Below are 24,528 nucleotides of genomic sequence, written 5' to 3'. Positions count from 1 at the left end.
TAGTCTGCTATCCCATTCTCCACCGAGGCAGCTGAAATCAGAACCAAAACACTCACAGCTAAAATCTGTTAATCCGACAGTGGGGTGTCTGAAATTGTATTGGAAAATAATATATTGTTATTTGAAATACATACATTTCATGTGTGTTCCATGTCTACAACGATCTGTGCAAATGCCTTGCCTTGCAAGAAATGTTGAACACATAACAAAAAAGAATTTTTTTTCATATGTTCTAGTAATAATGAAAAAAAGGCCAAATATCAAATAAATACTTTCACAAAAGGTATAACAAAACAAATGTGCTTGTGTTCAGGAATAAAATCAAAGAAAAAGAAATTGTTCAATTTACATGTTGCTGTCAATGTGTGAAAACTGAAACCCAAATATCAACTGATACGAAGTAAAAACTTCTGCATGAATGTGTGTGTTTGTATGCTTCAAAGTAGAAACGTGGCTATTTCGCAGATATCTGCTTTGTTGGTGCAGGGGTAAGAACGGCTGCTTCATACTGTAATCAATACGTTGCCAGTTTGATCCCGGGTGTTCCCCGCATTTAATGCTATGAGTGGTGGGCTGCTTTTATTGTTACTATCTTCTATATAAGCAGCTACACGTGGAAGTGTGTGTCTGTCCATCCCAGAAGTGAGAGGTGGAGTTGGGGTAAGGGCTCCACCTCCGAGGATGCACAAGCAAGGCCAGCCTCTCGGCAAAAAAAAAAACCTCAGAAGAAAGAGTCACACACTTAGCGGCTAATACAAAAGCAAGGCAAGCACATCGGCAAAGCGGTATCCCTTTCTAGGAGAGAGATGCCCAGAGTAGTTCCTTTCAATTACCCGGCATCTCTAAATTTAAATTTTTTTTCCTGACGATTTCAATAGTTTCTAGGATCCTGTGCTTTTTACAGCTCGGGCTTACACAGCCAGTTATATAATAAAAATGTACATTTGATTTGCGTCTGTAACAGCCGGTGTAAATTTATAGTACTTGTAAAAGTTAGTGTTACATTTACAAGACAAAAGACGCTGACGGAGAGGTGCGAAGGGATTTAAGGTGGGCTGGAATTACGACTTTTGTCGTAGGCTTTGGTAATTCTAGTGTTAACAGACTGTGTAAAGCTTTAGTACCTGTAAAAGGTAGCTTTTTTAATTCAGTTTTATTCTCTCAGTCACATTCACGGTCCCCCTGATCTGACACTGTTAGTTTTCAAATAAAGACATGGTATAACGAAACAAGTGTACTTTTATGTGCCTAGCAAAAATGTCAGCCTACATTTCCACAGATCGTTGTAGACACGGAGCACACATGAAATGTATGTATTTCAAATAATGATGTATTACTTTCTTGTACATTTCCAGACACCTCACTGCCAGATAAACAGACTTCAATTGTGAGTATTTTGTGTCTGACTTCAGCTGCCTCGGTGGGGGATAGGGTAGCAGGCTGCCTGCCTGCGGCCAATAGACACATTAGCAAAACAAAGGTCATATCGGTGCACAATTAACACAGGCTTCAGGGATTCTAGTGTTAATTTCTGCGGTTATGAAGACCTTTGAATGCCTTTTTCTGAATTACCTCAAGAATGCTACAAAAGATTTCCTGGACCTATTTCAGTTTGCATACAGAGCCAACTGCTCTGTGGGTAATGCAGTGAATTTAGGTTTGAGCTTTATTTACCCACACTTTGATAAGCCAGGGGCATATGTGAGGATCTTGTTTGTGTACTTTAGCTGTGTTTACAATACAATCATCTTAGAGCTTCTAGATAAGAAAGTCACCCAGTTCAACCTGCCTAATTCAATCTGCCATTGGATCACAGACTTTCTTACAGATAGGAAACAATACGTGCGGTTGGTAACACACATGTCTGACTCATTAACACTTAGTACCGGTTCACCACAGCGATGTGTCCTTTCCCCACTACAATTCTTACTTTATACAAATGACGGTACCTCTGGGGATTCGTCTGTCAAACTCTCTAAATTTGCAGATGCCAGAATACTAATGGGCTTCTTTTTAAGCAATGAATAGTCTATATACAGCCAATAAGTAGAAAATCTGACATTGTGGTGCAGCCATAATAATTTGGACCTCAACATTTAAAAAACGCGTGCTGTCACAAAACCTTAAGTGGGACAAAAACATCACCTGCATTATTAAGAAAGCCCATCAGAGAATGTTCTTTTTGCAAGAGCTGAGGAAATTCAATCTCCCTCAAGCAATATTGGGCCGATTCTACACAGACATCACCAAGTCCTTTCTGACCTCATCTATAACTGTTTTTTTTTGCTACCTCTGTTCAAGCTAAGACCAATATTCAACACGTTATCAAAGCCTGTGCAAGGATCATAGGCTGTAACTTGCCATGCATTGAAGTCCTATAAGAGGGCTGCAAAGATTATTGTTGATCCGACTCACCCAGGGCATCAGCTGTTCCAAAGACTTCCCTCCAGCAAACATTCTTGTCCAGTGAAAGTTAATACAACATGTCTTGTAAACAGTTTTTTTTTTTTTGCACATGCAGTTATTCTTACTAATCAGGTCTGAGCTTCTACTCCGTATCTATGCATACCGGCGCACTATACTGCCTGGACATTTTAATCCTACTATCTTTTTATTTTTATTTTATATATTTCCTAAGATAAATTAGTGTACCTGGCCAATAAAGTGAATTCTGATTTTGATTAAAGTTTGTACAATGATAGCTGACTGGTTGGGTCAAGTCAGGTTATGTTGAGGGGCATGAACTGGTACAGCACATTGCCGCACCCACCACATGCTGAAACATCCCGGGATCCTGGTTGGCAACCCCACAGGCAGACACACAGCCCAGTCCCACCCCCTAGAAATGACCACCTATCTGCCGCAGCCAGGTGTTACATGGGTGTCCCATTGGCCTGGTACAGCCACTCAGGTCCTCAACAATGAGGAACCTATGGGCCCGATCACCCTCAGGCAATCGCGCCACATGGCTGTAGTGCCATAACTGACGCTCCCTCACAATGCAGGTAATGTGCCCTCATTCTGGACTCCATGAGCAACCACTCGTTTGACACAAATTCAAACCAGAGATACCCAAGGATTCTCTGAAAGGACACAGTACCGAAGGAGTCCAGTCTTCATCTCAGGTCACTGGATAGCACCCATGTCTCGCAAACATATAGGAAAACGGGAGGCACCAGGACTCTAAACACTTGGACCTTTGTAAAGATATCAGGAGCACCACACAACCCATTCCAGCGACCTTATAACCCCCATGCTCTCATAATCCATCTACTGACTTCATAGGAAGAGTCACCAGAGACATGAATATCACTGCTGAGGTAAGTAAACCTCTCGACATGGTCCACACTCTCTCCACAGACAAACACACTGCTGATGGCTATGCCCAAGAGGTCATTGAAGGCCTGGATCTTGCTTTTTATTCAGGACACTCACAATCCTAGACACAGACTCCTCAGTCTGTTGAGAGCCCCAATCAGAGCCTCCATTGACTCTGTGAAGATCACAGCATCGTCTGCAAAGTGAAGATCAGTGAATCTGTGAATTCTTCACCAACATGTTCCCCACACCTGCTGGTTAGGACAGAACAGAATGTAGATTCCAGGGCTGTGAATTGTAAAATGTCTTGGTTATGTGCTATAAAATCCAGTTTTTCTAAAGATATCTGTAAATCACCAGTTAGTTTTGTGCTTAATTTAGTTGATATTGGGGTAAACAAAGGCTTTTAATCATATAAATACTTTTAACATAAGTGCTGTACATGTTTCTCTTCGGCCATTTACAGTTCCTTTTATTACGTAAGCAGAGTAATAGCCATTTATTTTTAGGCATGTAATTTAGGTGCAATAATGTCAGTAAGGGGTGAACTGTCTCATGGGACTTAAAAATGACAGTGTGTCTCAGGGTGGGAAGGCTACTGTAATTTAAACATGTACTTAGTTTGGTAAATTTTGAAGGAGCTTTTACCAACCTTACATTCTCAAATTGTTTCCCTCGTAACTTGTGTCTCTGCATAAAAAAGCAAAGGTGACCAATCTGACTTAATTTCTGATGTACAGCAATGTAAAATGAGTTGTGAAATCTGTTTTTGTGAATTTACTTTTTTTTTTCTTTTCAGGCAAAAGTGACCCATTCTGTGTTATAGAGCTTGGAAACAACCATTTACAAACTCACACAGTCTATAAGAACCTCAATCCAGAGTGGAATAAAGTTTTTACATTGTAAGTTACTTAATATTGCCTTTTCAAGTCTCTAAATATACCATCAGTAGTTAATTGCAGTGAAATTTGTGTTTACTGTGATAATATGGCCTTAATTAGTCAAGGACTATATCAGCATGCATTGGAAAGTAAAAAAGGTTAAGGATTATTTCCAAGCTGAAAAGGAAAGAAGGTAAGAGTCACATTTTGGCTGTATAGATATTATCGGGTATATAAAGGAAGCGGAAAGAGCAGGTAATGTATGTAAGAGGGAAGGGAGGAAACAAAGCCAGGGCAGGTGAAAGGTGGCAGTAGGTGTAAAAATCTACCATTAGAGAGTTTAAAATTTTAGTCGGTCATTAAGACCTGAAGAAATATGTGATCCCAGGTTGAAAATGAACTGGGCTTCTTCTGTTTTTTATCTGAAAAGTACTTTTGAATCCCTGTAAACAAACAGAATCAGGAGATCAGTGTGGGTTGAATCAAGGGATGTATAGTTTTCTATAACAGGCTTTGTACGTATTTGATCTTAACAGTTCAAACCTGCTCCCTGAAACCATATGCTAACTGTCTCTGTGTTTCACCTATCAACCTACAACAAATGCAGCAAATAAGATTTTTAGACTGGCTTTAAGCCAGTTATTTAATATCTAATTTACCAGAGGGACCAGATACAATGGTATTGATAGTGGCCAAAAAATCATATTTACTGCATGTCTCATGGTCCCTAGATTTTAGAAGGTTTTGGTACCCTATGTTAAAGGTACTTAAGACTATAAATCTATGTTTTGACTCCTAACCTCTGTTGATTTTATAAATACCATTCATGTGGTTTTGCCTTTAGATTGTTTTGTTTTTTTGTTTTGATGTCTGCATTGTTTCAGTAAAGTTTAGATTTAATACTCTAAAATAAAAATGGTTTGAAGGAACTGCCCCTTGATTTGTCATTTATTTGGCTAAATACAGGATTGTAAAAATCAGTAAATAGTTAAAGTTGTTTCATAATAAAAACTGTGTTTGATATATATATATATATATATATATATATATATATATATATATATATATATATATATATATATATATAATATAAACTTTTTTTTTTTTTTAAATAATAGGCCCATTAAAGATATTCATGATGTATTGGAGGTGATTGTTTTTGATGAAGATGGAGACAAACCTCCTGATTTCCTTGGAAAAGTTGCTATCCCTCTGCTTTCAGTGAGTTATGTAGGATTCTTGGTTTTAATCACCCCTCATTTTGTTTGATTATATCATTTTTTTAAGGTTTATACACTACATAACTGTATATTTTCTATATTGTAACATTTGTAAATCAGATACAGAATTGTGTTTTTTGTAAAAAGTTTATGTTTAAAAAAAATAGCAAATTTACTCTCAGAACTGCCTTTGCCATGACAGACATATGCTGCAAAGTGCTAACTTCCTTCCAGTGTTTGTAGCCATTATTATAATTTTTCTTGTGTGCTTTATTATTTAATTATAAATCCCAATATTTCTGACGTAATAAACAGATAAAATATAGTACATTACTTCAGTAGTTTGAGAAACAAAACACCCTACAGGTCCTTGGATGACCATTTCCTTAAATAGTACACACTAGATACCAGTTTAATCTGCAAGAGGTTTAAAGACAAATCCTTTATCTTAAACTGGAAAATTAAAATTAAGGTTAATATAAGCTAAAGTTAGAAATCCACCATCCAATATATATGTTCTTTTGTCCATTTCAACCTTTCTTTTTCACAGTTGTTGATGACACTGATACTTAGTGTGTACTATTTAAGGCTGTTTAACGGTACTGTGATTAAAAATAAATGAGTAATTTGTTATGAAAAATGTGAAACATTCTGCATGATTCCAAACTTTTAGCTGACATTGTATGTACAGTATAAGCAGCATTCTGCACTAATGCGGTAGGTGCCTCAATAGGAAGCACACTTAATTTGGCATAGCTGGTGATTAGTTTTCTTTTAATAGTATTTATGTTGCAATATACCAAAAAGGAACTCTTGTGGTGGTATTACTATGCTTGCTACTGTATGAAATATTTTAAATCACAAAATAAAGACTTTACAACCTTTTTTTAAGCAAATGAAATGCTCTGATTTGCTGTTTCATTTGAAATGAATTAAAAACATAGCACCAGTCTTTAACATTAATCTTTGATGTCTTCCTAAGGGTATCTTGTAATATGATCATATTTATAATTCAAGAAGTCAGTTCATCTTGAGGATTAACATGTTCTTGTTATTTTTATAATCAACACTGTATTAAGAAGACGTAATTATCGAGTGATTATTTCTGGCCAACCTGTCCTAAACATAAGTCATTAGCAGGAAAAAAAAATTCTTAACACTAGAATCCCTGAAGCCTACGAAAAAACTTGTAATCCCGGCCAACCGTAAATTCCTTCACACCTCTCCATCAGTGTCTTTTGTTTTGTAAATGTGTCGAGTAGCTCAAGCAGCCTGCTAGATTCTCAGAGCTAAAGTCTCTATATCTGGGTGTGAGGTCCCTGGAATTGTAGAAGGTAAATAATATTTCGGCATTTGGAATACATACATTTCATGTGTGTTTCGTGTCCACATCAATCTATGTAAATGTTGGATGTCAGGAATTGTTGAACACATAACTGAATAAGGAATGTTTTTCATATTTTAGTATAAATTGATAAAATGTAGACATGAAGTGTATAATATATGAAGACAGAAGTCCAAATATCAAATAAACACTTTCACAAAAGGTAAAAGTATAACAAAGCAAGTGTACTTTTCTTCAAGAATACAGCTGTAGAAAAAGAAATCGGGTTAGGGTATGACGCTGACACGACCGCTTGGGTGGTGCAGCAGTGAGAATTGCTGACTAATAAACAAGAGGTCATCAGTTCAATTCCAAGCACGTACGTTTTGAGTAATGAGCTGCTCTGAGAATCTTCTCTGCAACTTGAGCTGCGTTGGTGGGGGGATGGGATAGCAGGATGCTTGTGCTGATCAACACATTTACAAAACAAAAGACACTGATGGAGAGATGCAAAGGAATTAAAGGTGAGTTTTTTCATAGGCTTTAGGGATTCTAGTGTATAAGCTACAATGCAAATGGTACATAATTTTCCATCTACCCTCAAACATCTCTCATTCTTAACTAAGCTGTCCAGAAATTTAAAATGTCTGCCTTTCCTTTTGTGCTGAAAAATAATTATTCAGGTTTCACAGTTTTGAGAGTCATGATGTGGTGTGTATTTTTATGCCTGACTGAACCTGGATCAGTTCAATTGGCTTGTAAAATTCAAACTGGAGAATATAGTTTTACAGATAACTAATTACAATGTGAAGAAGTGAGGTAACTTTTCAACCTTTATTTGGTAAGGCCTTATGAACAGAACTAGAAAAAGTTTCCTACGCTGAACAAATCATATACCTGAAAAAGTACTTGCTGAGAACTGCAGCAAGTCTTTGGAATAGTGAGAAAATCGGCATCAATGGATCTTACTTGTCTGGCAGGTTGGTATTATGCAAGGAACAATGACAGGCAGTCTAGAATGTTGAAATTAACAGCTTTGTAAGTCAGTAGTAGAGTTCTGAACGCACTGTCATATGAAAGCATCTAGGAATCTAGTGTAGTCAAGCTGCTTTAGAGGGTGATGCATTCATTACACATGGTCCTTGTCAGAACTCTGGCAGCACTATTTTGAACATGTTGTAATCTGTTGACACTTTTGAGCAGGAAAACCTCTGAAATGCAGGATATCCAGTTGAAGGCTTGAAAGCATGACAGTCATTCTGCATTAAAGAAAGAGATATAGTGTTAAACACTAGAAAAGTTGTGCATTCAGTATAAGAATGTCCTGTCTGGTGCAGAGATATTATTTTCAAATTTCAAAGTACTGCTAAGTATGATTTCAAGGCTAGTGACAGTGGTTGATAGGGAAGGTTAACAGAATCTGAAATGTAATTAGGAGTCAGTCTTTTTAGAGATGATCTAGAGCTCATGAATAGTTTTGTTACTTTTGTGTATATTTATTTCTAGGAGGTTAGCAGACATAAAACTAAAAGGGTCATAGAGGCACTCAGCAAGCGTGTCTGTATTATTTACGCATCTAATATCCTTCTTAAGTGTTGAGGTTTGCAATATTTGTTTTAGGAATAATATTAAATGGAGCACGCACATGTAGAACTCCAGAAAAATAACAACAACATCATTTATTTATTAACACATTTTCATACAAATGATATAGCTCAAAGAAAGAAAAAAGACAAAATAAATAAGAAAATAGAATTGGGGACCACTATTTAACATAGAGTAAAAGTAAGGTCCGATGGCCAGGGAGGACAGAAAAAACAAAAAAACTCTAGATGGCTGGAGAAAAAAATAAAATCTGCAGGGGTTCCTAGGCCACGAGACCACCCAGACCCCTCTAGGCATTCTACCTAATATAAATGACCTCACAATCAGTCCTCATTGTATTCTGGGTTCACATGGAAGAACTTGATGGTGACGCTCATGTAGACTTCTGACATTTAATCCATCAATGTAGGGACATCACGGTGCTTTGATCAGGTGGTGGTGGCACAGATCGCCACCACAGAAAACTGGAAAATGAACAGAAGAGAAAGTAGGGGTTAGTACGGATTATGGAGCCACCAGGAATGATATTGATAATTAAATGCATATACAGAGTATCAGGGTTAAACTAAAATGAAGCTATGAGAAAGCCATGTTAAAATAATGAGTTTTTAGCAGTTTTTTTAAAGTGCTCCAGTGTATTAGTCTGGCGAATCTCTATTGCTAAGCTATTCAAGATTTTATGTGAATAACAGCAGAAGGCCGCCTCACCACTCCTTTTAAGTTTAGCTCTCAGAATAATAAGCAGACACTCATTTGAAATCTAAGGTTATGATTTGGAGTGTAAGGTGAAAGACATTCTGAAATATAGGATGGAGCAAGATTATTTAAGGCTTTGTAAACTATAAGCAGTATTTTAAAGTCAATTCTAAATGACACAGGTAACCAATGTAGTGACATCAAAACTGGAGAGATGTGCTCGGATTTCAAGGTTCAAAGTTCTTTTATTTGCCATTTGTGCATAAAACCAACAGTCAAAGCACATTGGAATTCTTGTGCAGAGCTCTGTCCAAGTCATAGTAAAGCATTAAAAAAAAAAAAAAAATAATGTATATTATACCAGCACTATACAGAAAGGTGGTAATATCTACACAAAAAAAATACAAATATTGTAGGTATTGCCCAGTTAAAATATTGCACATTTTTCACTCGTCATTTACATTATAAGTGAAGTGAGGTAGCGTGAGGTTATTACACATATTCAGTAATTTTGTTTAGCCATCAGTCTGACCGTGGCGGGGAAAAAGCTATTGAAAAACCTTGTTTTGTGAGAGATGATGCTGTCTGCTCTGCTATGGCTCAGATTGTACATACAGTTTTTGTGTCTGAGCAGAGAGTGAGTTTGATGGAGTGAGTCTCTGATAATTCCCTCTGCTCTTTTCCGACAACGTTGTGCGTACATAAAGTCCATGGAAGGAAGTTTTGTCCACTATGATCCTCTCCGCAGTTTTTATGACTCTTTGCAAAGATTTGCTTTTCCTAGTTAAGATTGTAGCAGCTGCATTCTGCACTCATTGCAATCGATTGATATCTTTTGTGGGTAGTCCTGAGATGAGTGCGTTACAGTAATCTAGTCAACTGAAAACAAAATTGTGAACTACCGTAATTTCTCAGCATCTTGCAATGTTATAAGAGGCCTAACTTTTGCTATATTTCTTAATTGAAAAAATGCTGTCCTAGTAATCTGATTAATATGTGATTTAAAATTCAGGTCAGAGTCAATAGTTACCCCTAAATTCTTTACCTCCGTCTTGACTTTTAATCCTAATGCATCAAGTTTATTTCTAACTAGCAAAATACCCGCGCTTCGCAGTGGCGAAGTACTGTCTTAAAATTGTTATTAAGAAGAAAAGTAAACATTTTTAAACTGAGGGAAAATATACAAATAATTATTTGTTAAGGATCTCTTTGTATACCACGTTGTCAGTTAGGGTTTGTCCCTGAGACTTGTTAATTGTCATTGCGAAGCAGAGCCTTACTGGAAATTGGAGGCGTTTGAATTGAAATGGGAGATCAGAGGGTATAACGGGGATGCGAGGAATAAAAACTCTCTCCCCTGAGCCACTGCCAGTAAAAATAGTTGCCTCAATTAGGTTCTTTTGCAGACACGTGACTTGAAGTCTCGTGCCGTTACAAAGTTTCGGTGGCTGTACGCAAATCCACAATCTGCTTTTTTTGAGCCAAACCTGTTGTTTTCATATGAGCCGCTTTTTATTATTGGGATCGTACCTAGAAACAGAAGCTCTATTAACCTGTGGATTTGTGTGCGAATATTTAGCGGCAGCATCTCTAACTTTTGGATTTGCCTGCGAGTATTTAGTGATGGCGTCTCTATGAACTTGTGGATTTGCCTGCGAGTATTTAGCGACAGCGTGTCTATTAACTTGTGTATTTTTCTGCGAGTATTTGGTGTCGGCGTCACGAAGTTGTTTCCGTCTAGCTGCATCAGAAAATGTACCACGATGTCTGACACGCCTCGTTTTTACTGTTTTCTCACAACTTGGATTGCTGCTGTCATAATCGGTTTGAGTTGCATGGTTTGTTTCAATTACATTAGTATTTGCAGGACTTGTTGTGTTGAAGTGACATTCAGCATCTGTCAAGCGTTGTAAGCATACAACTGGTTTCATCCATAACTTCGCATCCAGCTTTTGAGAGTTGAAACATTCATAAACATCAAAGTGTCCACTACTCAAATCGTCACCTGTGAACCTAAGATGTTTAAGAGGCATTGGTGGTTCTCCAAACGTGTAAAATAGGAAGGCAGCCAATTACGTGGGAGGCATGGGGATGGGGGACGCAATATAGGCAGGCAGCCAACTACGTGGGAGGCTGGGGGACACAGAACACAACCCCGCCTCACACGGCGACCGAGCTGCAGGCTATGGACGTATATATGTACGTAAGTAGGATTCAGTTATGACTGTTACCCGTAGAATTTCGAAATGAAGCCTGCTTAACTTTTGTAAGTAAGCTGTAAGGAATGAGCCTGCCAAATTTCAGCCTTCTACCTACACGGGAAGTTGGAGAATTAGTGATGAGTGAGTCAGTGAGTGAGGGCTTTGCCTTTTATTAGTATAGATAACCTCATTATATCCATTTTTGCCAATCACTAAGATTTCTGTTTTCTCCTTATTTAGTTTGAGAAAATTACTACTCATCCATTCAGAAACACAAGTAAGACATTGTGTCAGTGAACTAAGAGGGTCAGGGTCATCAGGCGCTATTGATAAATACAGCTGTGTGTCATCAGCATAGCTGTGGTAGCTCACGTTATGTCCCGAGATAATCTGGCCTAATCGAAGCATGTAAATCGAAAAGAGCAGCGGAACCAGGATAGAGCTTTGTGGAACACCATATAGAATATCATGGGTCTTTGAAATATAATTACCACAGCTAACAAATAATTTTCTACCTGCCAGGTAGGACTCAAACCAATTTAAGACACTGCCAGAGAGGCCCACCCATTGACTAAGGCGATTTCTAAGAGTATTGTGATCAATGGTATCAAATGCGGCACTCGGATCTAGGAGGATGAGAACAGATAAACGGCCTCTGTCTGCATTTACCCGCAAGTCATTTACTACTTTAACAAGTACAGTTTCTGTACTGTGATTTGTTCTGAAACCCAAATGAAACTTATCAAGAATAGCATGTTTATTGAGATGGTCATTTAGCTGCATAATGACTGCCTTCTCTAGCATTTTGCTTAAGAAAGGCAGGTTAGAAATAGGTTTAAAATTTTCAAAAGCAAAGGAGTCAAGATTATTTTTCTTCAGCAGGGGTTTAACTACAGCAGTCCTAAGGCTGTCTGGGAAGACCCCCGCATCTAATGACAAGTTTACTATATCAAGAATACTATCCATTAGCACGCCAGATACTTCTTTGAAAAAACTTGTTGTTATTGGGTCAAGGACGCAGGTGGATGGTCTCAGTTGAGAAATTATGTTATATATATCAGGTAAATCTATCCTGGTGAACGAATTTAATTTGTTTATAATGGAGTACCGGGGTTTAAGAGGATCAGTGTTGGGGATAAAATAAAGCCATATTTAATGTCTCAGGAGAGCAGAATTGAATTGTAGGAGCATTATGGGTATTCAAGATAGAAATTAAGTTATTTTTATTAGAGCCGCTCTGTGCATATTTTCTATTTAATCTATAGTCTGTCTTTATAGTTTTAATACATTGTTCATCTAGAGGTGTAATTGTAATTAAATTATTCGTATTTATGCCGCACTGTCTAGATTTTTTACATGCAGTGAGGTTAGTTATTATAGTATTAATGCAGTGCACTTTTGAGGAAGATTTTGTTACCAACTTATCATGTCCTAGCAAAGCATTACAGAAAGGGTTAGGAGTAATAATAAAGAGTCAAGAGAGACTAATTACCTTAGAGTTGTTTTCGGAGAGGACCAGGGCGCCAAATCTATTTGGATGCAGACCATCCCACTTGAAGAAACTCTCTCTCTCCTCTCCCTGAAGAAGTCCCAGTTGTCTACGAACTCGGATGTTTTGTCGAAGCCTTTCAGCCAGATGTTTAATCATTGCAGACAACTGTAATACTCGTTCGATCTTATAACGAGAGGTAAGGGACCTGAGATGAAGATTCTTACAGCCGGGTTCCTCTCCTTCATGGCTTTAATTAATGCTGTGAAGTCCGCCTTGAGAATCTGCAACTGTCAGTATCTCACGTCATTCACTCTGGTGTGTATTACAATGGCTCCCAGTGCCCTGTTCTTGTGCCTCTCGAAGGCTGTCGCTGCTCTTCTCATAATATCTCAAACACAAGCACCGGGAAAACAAGAGACAAAAGATTTCTGATTAGAGCGTGAGATGTTTAGGTCCCTTACAATAGAATCTCCAATTACAAATACATCAACTGGGGTTAAAAGCTAACTGGGAGATTGGAGAGGGTCAAAACGGTTCTGGGTGGAGATGCTTGCCTGTACCAATGGAGGTGATCTAGCCTTAAAACCCCGCCTGCATAGCTGAAACAGGTCAAGTTCCTCATCGTTGACGTCGTCGCTTTGACGCCGAGGCGTGGGGATAAAACTCCCTTGCCCTTGACAGTGAGCGGCACGGCATGGAGTCGATGTTATAGAGCCATGACTTGCTGAGACGATTTCAGATGTCGGGGAGGATTTTTCCAGTAGATGAGCCTTCAAATTCGTCTGGACAGGAGTTTCTGAATTTGGATACCGAGAGCCTGGAGTTCTTCGACAACGCAGTCTATCTCACCGTCGGCCATTGTCTGCTTCCACTTCGTGCCCTAGGAAAGAATGAGGGAGAGAAGGTTAGATGAGTGCAGCTAGTCTTGGTTGTAATATTTTGCAGACGTTTAACACTGTTGGAATATCCACTGGCCAGATTGCTGTATCTGATATTTGGTTCAAGGTTGTGTGCCAATTTCTAGTAAGGACACTGCACTTGCCAGTCCAATGAATTTTATTGTGCAGTAATTCAGTAATGACTGCTTGCAGCAATTATTACTTTTCTGGGTAACTGGATCAGAGAGGCTGTGCATTTACTGTGCACTGTAAGACTAGAGGTCTTGGAAAGGAGTGTTCAAAGTGGGTTTATGAGGTGAGAATCACATCAAGACAGGATTGACACATCAGTAGAGAATCAGTAGCTCTATTTACCATATGTAGAATAATTTCTTTAGTTCATTTGTGTTAATTTCAAATCAGTGGCCAACTATGAAAAGACACAAGTCACTGTTTACGTAGCCTTCTAAAGAATATGATTGCAGCTTTCAAGTATTCTTTAAAATTAAAACGGACACAAGCTGAGTAGTCATTTAAAACCATCGTGTAATTACATAGAATAACTTAAAACATTTTGTTTTTTGCCCAAAATTATTAATAATATTAGCCTTATAGATCCACCTAGGTTTATGTTGGATTTTTAAAGTGCTGTGTGGGAACTGTGTCATTCATTTAACTCTCCTATCACGAGAGTAGCGACTCTCTTATTTTAAAATTACCTGTACTATTCTCCAAAATGCTGAAAGGCTTTTTTATGAAAAAAAATATTTTTAACAGTATTATTTCTTTATGAATTATATTTCATATTAATATTTTATTTTTGTATATGTCTTTCTGTACACATTGCTCCAAATCAAGACAGTAACAAGAAGTAAAATGAAAATCAAGTACAATGATACGTTTTAAAATATTATATGATGAATTTAATATCTGAATATTGCGCTATTTTAATGGTTTGGAGATTTTTCAAAGACTACACTTCATATGTATTAAACTGATCATTATTAAGCAGACTTCTACTTATGAGCCCAACACATATACTTTAAGTACTGTACACATAATATAAAAGTGAAATGCAATAACAATACTAACAACCATGAAAAATTAATAATAATAAACATATTTACATACATATTTATAGAGTTGTTTTAGTCCAAATTCTAAGTATGTCTGAAACATATTATTCTGTTGGCACATATTGATAATTTAAATAGCAAAAAGATACATCCATCAGACTGTATGTGACAATACATCTACTCCAAGGCAGACAGAGTATCACTGTGGACACAGAGAATTGAAAGAAAGGGGAACAACATAGCAATGGCAAATCAAAAACTATTATTACAATTAAATACGAAGTACAGGTAATTCAAAAATAATTATTACGGTTAAATAAAAAGCAGTAGAGAGGGATTCATTTTAAACAGTATCAGCAACAGATACAGTAGGAATATGCTATGCTAAAATAATGAGTTTACAGCCTTGTTTTAAATGCTTAGGCTGAATGGATTCTTATAGATGTTTGGTGCCCTATATTATAACTAAAACCATTATAAATTAAGCTAAACCTTTTTTATTTCATATGTGAAAAAGAGTGCTTTGAAATAGGTTGCACACATAACTGGAAGTTAGCAAAGTGATTTAAGAAGTGGTCTTTGATTCCATATTTTTAATTAATTGTAGAGTAGCAATTCAAAGGTTCAAATAAAGCATTACTATAGTCAGTAAGTAACATAATAAAACAATTAAATTTCATATTATTATTGTTATCTTATCACTTTTGTTTACTGGTACATTAGTGTGACATTAGAATGAGTGTCATGACTACTATTAGACCTTTTTTGTGGACGCTTAAGCATAGTGACTGACCTATAATCTCTGTAAGCAGAAGTGGAATACCAGTGACATGTTTAAGTTACTTTTGCCCCATACTTTTTAAATATTGACATTAAAGGTACATTTTGGAATCCTTACCTGTATTAAATACCGATGTATTATTTAAACTTGTTAGACATGGTACCCACTTGTAGTCTGTAGCAATTTACAGTCATTTCACCTAAAATCTTGTAGTGTAGAGAAATTGCTGGAGGACTTCTGGCTTTTTTAAAAGCAAGCAGATGAAGCTCCAGTCTTGTGTCTGCTACAAAATTGTTAGCTAAGTGAATTAATGAGATGTTGGATTACATGGAGCAGCATGGGATGCATGAAGTTTAATGACTTTTAATGGCGAGACCTGTTCAGTTAAACTCATTTATATCTGGGGGAGGGTGTGTGAAATTTTTCTGAACCCACGTTTGGTATTTGCTATAGTATAGGAAATTACTTTTGTATAGTTCAGTAATTGTATTTGGTCATTTCCCATTTTTTCCACTATTTTGAAGCATTAGATCCAGTTATATTCTAAAAGGTAAACCTGAAAAAGAGTGACCAATATACTGGAAGAACCTGGGGAGCAGATGTGCATGGGACACAGCCTCCCGCAGAACTAGATGGCAGACCCCCTGGGTTGCTGCAGAGCCACAAGGCTCCATGGGAGTTGCAGTTTGGTACAGCCTTGTTGGGTTCCATGGGGGCCACCAGGGGAAGCAGCAGAGCCCTACTTTGGGTTTTCACCAGACCTGGGATTACTTCCAGATAATGCTGATGAGCCACCTGAAGTTCTCCCAGGTGCAGCATAAAGAAGACACTTCACTTGACTTGAGGAGCCAAAGACAGGAGGGAGAGGGACAAAGCTTGTCAGAGGTGGAGTGGAGGCATAAGGAGGAAGAGAAAAGACAGTGGTTTACCATGCTTTGGACTGTAATTGTACTGTGCTGCTTTTGGGAGTCAGGGTAAAAGCACTCCAAGCCCCCCCAACCGAAATAAAAACAAGTTTTTGCAGAGACTTGTGCCTAGAGTGGCTGGGCCGCCCTCTGGTTGTCACTATATATATTTTTTCAGGGGAGAGAGAGAAAGAGAGGGAGAGACATAGTTTCATAAGTATACGAAACGATAAATCAGCCAAGTGGCTTAAGGTATCAAAAATTTAGTTATATGAATGTGGGTATTAGCTATCAATACCACATTTACAATGCATCAGTATAAACAATTGTAAATAAACATATTACTTGGTGAGCAAATACAGTAGCATATACTGTACCAACAAGCAGTAGCACTAAAACCTTCTGCGATGAAATTAAATGGAATTTCCTTCCAACATATTGCAAAATATTTTAAAAATCACTGATATGATGAAGTGCTTAATATAATTTACTTAAATGTCAGACTTACTTAAAAAATAAATTACAGCACCACTCTGGTGCAAGACCCCTAATTTCAAGTGCAGGCATCAAGAACTATAGCTTAACGATTCCATTTTCACATGTCAGCTGGAGCCAAAAGATTTTAAGCTTCTTTATTGTTGCTTAGCCAAACAATGGCCCTGTTTTGCCATGTTTGACTGCCAACAGCTAAAACTTTTGTTGTCAAAGGTTTATAGTATAGTATATTTCTGCAGGTGCCTCACAGTCTTCAGTCTATCTGAAAATTGAATTCAGCTTACTAACACATTTTCAGCACATGCAAATGACCAGTTTTTCTGCCAGAATTTTGGTTATCTCTAGTTTGTCTCAAATGGTTTAAGAGTATGCATTGGCATCAATCTTTTTTGGATTAACAAAGGTCAAATTTGCTGGTATGTGTGGTGTAGCAATGCATTACTAGTGAAGATGTTTTATGAAAGTGTACCTAAAAATACAACAAAACAAAACACTTTTTTTCCTTTTTCATTTATGTTTTAACTGTTAAATCTTTTAAAATAAAAAGACTGACTAAAAAAAGTTTTTTTGCTAGTTTCATTCATTAGAGTTGTACTAATTTAAAATCATTATAAAATCACTGGAATGCATATATGTTATATACATAAATTCTTCAGAGCATTTCTGTATTTGAGTCTCTTCTATTAATTTGCATATGGCAACTGGTGCTTTGTGTTGTGAAAATTGATCTTTAGGGTGAAAGGCATAGTTCCAAGATCTGGCAGCTCTTTTGAAATATTCTTGGTTAAAATAAAATGCATAGGGCAGGGTATTACTTTATTTTAACTTGGTTGAATGTTCACCAAAAAATATCAGGACTAGAAGTTAAGTTTTAATATTGTCATTTTGTGTAAATATGTATAATATAGTTTTTTTTGTTTTTTTTTTTGCTGTATTGCTTGTTGTTCTCTGTTCTCACTTTTAAAATACAATTAAGGAATCAAGGTATACAAAAATGTGAAAGTGTAAAGACCGCCCCGAAAAAGACACCTTAGTGATATCACTAGTGTGTGCTTTGTGTTTTAGTTTCTGACTGCACAGTAAGAACAGAAAAATGTTAATTTTTTACCAGTGAATTTATTTAAAAGCTGAAATCATCAATGTTAACCAAGCATTGACAATTTACGAAGAGCAAACAGATATGCAAATGATACTGAATTAGAAAAGTGGTACCTAGTTCATCGTAATTGGGATGGGAGATATTTAAAATTTTCTGATCAATCAAATATCACTTGTAACATCACTGATTGATGTTTAATGTTGATGTTATCACTGGGGCATGGGGTATTTGCAGGACTAAGGAACTGAGGAAGCTGGTGTTGCTTTTATGCAATTCTTGTAATTTTCAATTTGACCACAGGGTGTCATTATTGTTAGTAGCCATTCACTGCAGGGTTACGCTGTTTGTTAAAAAATTTTAAAATGGTACAATATCAGCATCTGGAGAATTTCAGTATCAGTAGTAAACAGTTGTTTTGAGAGACTTTGTGCTCAGCTCTTCTCTTACGAAAGTTCATCCAAGTGTGAATTCTGGGACATGTGATATGCCTGCCACTATTCGTCATACTTTTTATTGCAATAGTTGGAGAAAAAATGGCATTGACATATCACTGAGAGTTTTTGTTTCTGTTGCACAAAAACATAGTAAGTCTTCCTCAACTCCCTTCTCATAACCTATTAAACATTCACTCTGAGAAGTCTGGTAGCAAAGATGTGTATAAGAAAGGGATAGAGAGGGGGAACTAATAGGCACATTTGTAAGATGAACACACTGTGATGCTATGATTGACTAAGAAAAAAACATTTTCCAACATAACAGGCACAGTAGAGTTGCTTTCCATGGCGTTTGTTGTGCTGCTTACCTGTGTACATCTAACTTGAGTTTTGTAATGTTTGAATGCTGTATAGATACCTAAAAGGTAAATTATTTACTGGTTACTACAGTTTTGCAATAAATCCCATGGCCAGTGGTGTTACCATCGGTGGTGAACGTAATGGTAGGATGGAGTTATGGGGAATTATACATTATTTGCTTCAATGCTGGTACTTAGGTCTGGGGAAAAAAAATTATTATCGATCCAAAACTTATACACTGTGACAAGGTAAGAATGTACATCATTGAATATAGAAAAGCACAGATGGCTGAATTGGTTGGGTAAGAAGCAATAAACCTTGTTCATGTGGCACAACACATTGGCTTCAATGCAAATGAGCAAGGTGACCCAAATGATTAAACAAAATATTTGTTAATTAAGCAGTTTGGTAGTTGTTGTTGTAAAAGATTCACAAACAACAATCTTGCATTTATGTGTACACTATCCAGCAGACTACACAAGTTTATCCAATGCTATTAGCACAAGTGCTAAAGACTAGTCTCGATAGCCATGGTTTTTCTACATTTACAAAAGTCACTAAATATAAACAAGGACCTATAAGATGGACATAATTATACCACCGCCAGTTTATATTATTTATGTGAATAAAATGTTTTTGCTTTCTGTCCCAGCTCAGTCCATCTGTTTAGCCAAATGGTACATGTTCTTTTTTTCCCTCCTTAGTGTCCAACCTCTCATAAATAGAGGGATTGAACTGAGAAAGATGTGCAGCAGGTTAGCGTGATAATTGATAAAGATGGAAACATACTCACAAGCAAGGAGAGTGTGTTGAGCAGATGGAAAGAGTACTTTGAGAGGCTACCAAATGAATATAATGAGAGAGAGAGAAAGAGGAGGTTGGATGATGTGGAGACCGTGAATCAGGAAGTGCAACACATTAGCATGGAGGAAGTAAGGACAGCTATAAAGAGGAAGAAGAACGGAAAGACTGTTGGTCCAGATGACTTACCCATGTAAGCATTGAGGTGTTTAGAAGAGATGTCAGTGGAATTTTTAACCAGATTGTTTAATGCAATCTTGGAAAGTGAGAGGATGCCTGAGGAGTGGAGAAGTGTACTGGTACCGATTTTTAAGAATAAGGGTGATGTGCACAGCTGTAGTAACTGCAGAGAAATAAAATTGATGAGCCACAGCATGAAGTTATGGGAAAGAGTAGTGGAAGCTAGGTTAAGAAGGAAGGTGGTGATTAGCGAGCAGCAGTATGATTTTATGCTGGGAAAGAGCACTACAGAAGCAGTGTTTGCTCTGAGGGTGTTGATGGAGAAGTATAGAGAAGGACAGAAAGAGTTGCATTGTGTCTTTGTGGACTTAAAGAAAGCATATGACACGGTGACTAGAGAGGAGTTGTGGTACTGTATGAGGAAGTCATGAGTGGCAGAGAAGTATGTAAGAATGGTACAGGATATGTACGAGGTAAGCATGACAGTGATGAGGTCTTCGGTAGGAGTGACAAATGCATTCAAGGTAGAGGTGGGATTATATCAGGGATTGGCTCTGAGCCCTTTTCTTATTTGCAATGGTGATGGACAGGTTGACAGACGAGATTAGACAGGAGTCCCTGTGGATTATGATGTTTGCTGATGACACTGTGATTTGATGCAAGTGTAGGAAGTAGGTCAAGGAGACCCTGGAGAAGTGGAGATATGCTCTAGAGAGGAGAGGAATGAAGGTCAGTAGGAACAAGACAGTGTGTGTGTGAATATGAGAGGGGTTTAGAGGAATGCTGAGGATGCAGGGAGTAGAGTTGGCGAAGGTGGATGAGTTTAAATACCTGGGATCAACAGTACAGATAAATGGGGAGTGTGGGAGAGAGGTGACGAAGAGAGAGCAGGCAGGGTGGAGAAGAGTGTCAGGAGTGATTTGTGACAGAATGGCACCAGTAAGAATGAAAGGGAAGCTCTACAAGACAGGAGTGAGACCAGCTATGTTATATGGGTTGGAGACGGTGGCACTGACCAATAAACAGAAGACTGAGCTGGAGGTAGCAGAGTTAAAGATGTTAAGATTTGCACTGGCTGTGACATGGATGAACAGGATTAGTAATGTGTACATTAGAGGGTCAGCTCAGGTTGGGCAGTTGGGAGATAGTCAGAAAGGCGAGATTGTGTTGGTTTCTACTTGTGCAGGGGAGAGATGCTGGGTATATTGGGAGAAGGATGTTATGGATGGAGCTGCCAGGTAAGAGGAAAAGAGGAAGGCCTAAGAGGAGGTTTATGGATGTGATGAGAGAACACATGCAGATGGTGGGTGTAAGAAAACAAGATGCATTGGACAGGAAGATATGGAAAAAGATAATCTGCTGTGACGAACCGTAACAGGTGCAGCCGAAAGAAGAAGAAGATCATATTTTGGCTTCCTGTATTCTTTCTAAAGTGTTTTTTTTTTCAAACACAAGTATTTTTCTTGCTGAACCACATATGTCAAACTTCATCTTCTCCAAAATGCTACATCTGTACAGAAAATGGTCGGTTATAGCCTGAAATTAATTGCGTAGCATCCCTTTTTGTTGTAATAAACCTTTTCAAATTGTTGTTGTTTTTTGGCAGTGATGGGCATTAGTGTTGATTGATGAAATTCGCCTTTTTCTTTTTAAAACACAGATGATCTTATTCACATGTTTTTCTAGAAATCTGCCATGCAGATGGCTTTGGTGAGAATTGCTTATCCATTGCCCCATGATGCATTCAAGGCCAGGGTCACATCACTGAGCTGTAGCAGCAATGAACAGAACTTTCACATGTCTGCTGTAAGATAATTGCCAACGTGCTTCACGTATACATGATGAACCCTAATCCACTCAATCAGTACTCCGGCTGAATTGAAAATGGCGATTTATATGTATTATTTATTTATTTATTTGTTTATTGCTAGGTTGTGGCTGTTTGTTGTTTTTTATTTGTGGTATTAATTCTGTTTGCATCTTTTATTGTTTGACGCAACATCATGCAGTAGTTGTTACTGCTGCCTCACAGCTCGTATCACAATTTTGACCACAATAATTGGTCCAGCATAGTTGGCAGACATTTTCCTAACCCTCAGGAACACTTTAAAGACCATTGCATCATTATAATCCACTCAGAACTACTTTAGTTCCTCCTTCCCCGTTGCCTTCAGTGCAGATCGTGGAGTTCAGCGAAGATTTTGATGAACTTATCAGCAAAGTGATCTCTCTAGGGTTTGCTCATCACCAAAGGGGAATACTTGAGACACCGATTGCACTACCTCACATAGTAAGGAAGACTGATGTGTGTTTCCTGCAAAGATGACACAATTTTTAAGAGGTATATAGTTTTGAAATCTAATCTCTTCTTAGTATTCTGAGAGGTTGTAATCTTTCATAAATATGGAAAAATATGAGGTATGAATGCTAAAATTGGTCAGCAGCAGCAGTCATTGAATGATCTTAAACAGGATTTTATCTCACTAGTCTTGATCCACGCATCAATGTTATGTTTTTTCTAGAGCTGTCATGATTGCAGGATTATACTATGCTCATTTGCTTGAACTGGTTTGAAAATGGGAAAGTTGCTATATAAATGCTAATTTATTATTTATTTATTTATTTATTAATACTATATAGACATAGATAAGAAACAACAGATAAAGAGCATTTAATCATACTACAGCCTGTGAAAAAGTAATAAATTTAAGGTAAATAGCTTATCACATGGTGAAACCTTTTTCATGTTTTCAGTAAGGCTGGAAATGGTCCTTTGTTCTGTAATAATATATATTTATGAGTATTTATACGTATAGAAATAGTAAAAATATATATATATATAACAAAATACATAAAAATACCTTCTTTCATAGCATATAGCCCAAAGTTAAAATCAGTTTTGTTATGCACAGTTGACAAAAAAGTGCTGAGTTTTCAAGCTGTAATTGCAAATCGAGTGTTTTTGTACTAAGTTAATCAAATACATTTTCCAAGTATAATTTGCACTTCCTGAAAGGAGTCCTACATTTTGATGGTTCACTAAAAAGGAAAATTCTATAATTGGAGGAGTCAATGTAGTGGTTTTTAATATATTGATTTCTATTGGGATACTATAAACTTTATCTAGTAAATGTAATTATTATATTAAATATCTTTCTCAAAATTGTTTTAAATTGTTAGCTTTGGTGATTATATAGTTAAACAAGAATTTAAATAAAAGCTTTTGTTCAATGTGTTACCTTCTCTTAATGAGATTTTAAGAGGTAGTTTTTGGTGACTAATAAAAAAAATGTATTTGCACACCTAACTGTGCTTCACTATTAAAAATATTTTACCATAATTTTACTGAAGAACAGACCAGTTTACTGTTTGAATTAGTAAAATTAAACAATTAAAATTTAATTTCACCCCATATATAAAATGCATTTTACAATTATTTCTAAACAATTGCAAAATTATGTTGATAGTGTATTGTCATACTTAAGTTACAGGATAACTCACCATAACAAAATCTATAAAATCATTTAGTTACAGTATAGGGAATTAAATTAAGAGCTAAAGTGTCTTTTTACAGTGAACTTGCCTATTTTTTTTTTGCACTTTGAATAAAATGTATTGTTTTAAATTTGTCAGTCTGTGTTTCTCAAGGAGAGAAGGAAAATTTGCTTTTGTGATATATGTGCTATATAAATTTATCTACAACTAGATAAACCAACAACACTCAGGAAGAAATAAGTTTGCGAACTGTCTTTATATTTATTTACCACTGTATAAAGGTCTGGGGATCCCTGGGATACCTTTGTAGCGTTTTCACACAAATGGATTGTTCATATATGCAAAACACATACCTTTAGGCAAATGAAGAATATCACACTAAATTAAATATCACCAGAAAATGTATAAACCATTCTGAAAAATTACCTCGTACATGGCAACCCACCCTAACCTATTTTTCTTGACTTGGAAGTACTCTAAAATAATTAACCTGGCATGAAGGGCACTACATTTCAATTGAAATCAACTTAATACAACTGTGTATTGGGGGAAATGCCACACTTTAATAGATTAAGGTGATTGTTTGGGGTTCCAGTTCCAAAAACGGTAGGCACCTCTTTACCTAATGACTACAGCCAAGTAACCTTTATGGCCTATACATCATGAAGAACTTCCAACAGGCTGGTCCAGGACTATATGAGTCCTCTTGCGAAAGACCATTCGGACCCAGTGCAGTTTAGTTAGCTTCAGAAAAAGATTGGAATGGAAAATGTAATTTATCTGCTTATCAAGGCTTTTTCTCATCTGGACAAAGCTAGAAACTCAATGAGGATTTTGTTTTTTGATTTCTAAAGTGCCTTCAGTACATTCCAGCCATTCCTGTTAACGGGAAAGTTCTGAGATATGCAGACAGATGAGCCTATGGTGTCTTGGATAATAAACTATCTGTGCGGAAGAATGCAGTTTGTGAGGCTCAAGGACTTGTCTCTCTGATATAGATGTGAACACCACTAGAGCACCACAATCAACAGTCCTGCCATCATTTCTTTTTCACCCTATATGCCTCAGTCTATAAATATCGCACCAGGTCATGTCACTTGCAGAAATTCTCAGAAAATTCTGTACAAATGGAGTGTGATGACAAAGGGGTTAAGACATCACATAGGAGTTGGGTGAAGAAGTTTGTTTCTTGGTGCAGAAAGAGTTGTCTACAACTGGAATTGGTTATTGATTTTTTGACGTAACACAGTGCCTCTATGTTCAATCACTTTTCAAGGAGTGGATGTA

At 37.0% G+C, this 24,528-nt stretch overlaps 1 protein-coding gene across 2 annotated transcripts in view; it reads left to right on the top strand.

The window, feature by feature from the left end:
* Positions 1 to 24,528, top strand: part of mctp2a (multiple C2 domains, transmembrane 2a) — a 339,546-nt gene that overhangs the window by 177,114 nt on the left and 137,904 nt on the right. For both annotated transcript variants that reach the window (XM_028823594.2, XM_028823595.2), the window contains 2 exons: positions 4,118 to 4,220; positions 5,318 to 5,420. In XM_028823594.2, coding sequence (XP_028679427.1) covers positions 4,118 to 4,220; positions 5,318 to 5,420 — 206 coding nt within the window. The remainder of the gene's footprint in view (positions 1 to 4,117; positions 4,221 to 5,317; positions 5,421 to 24,528) is intronic.

Source organism: Erpetoichthys calabaricus, chromosome 17 (assembly GCF_900747795.2).
Source record: "Erpetoichthys calabaricus chromosome 17, fErpCal1.3, whole genome shotgun sequence".
Taxonomy (NCBI): domain Eukaryota; kingdom Metazoa; phylum Chordata; class Cladistia; order Polypteriformes; family Polypteridae; genus Erpetoichthys; species Erpetoichthys calabaricus.
The sequence above is the reverse complement of the archived record's forward strand: the minus strand, read 5'-3'. Positions and strand labels throughout refer to the sequence as shown.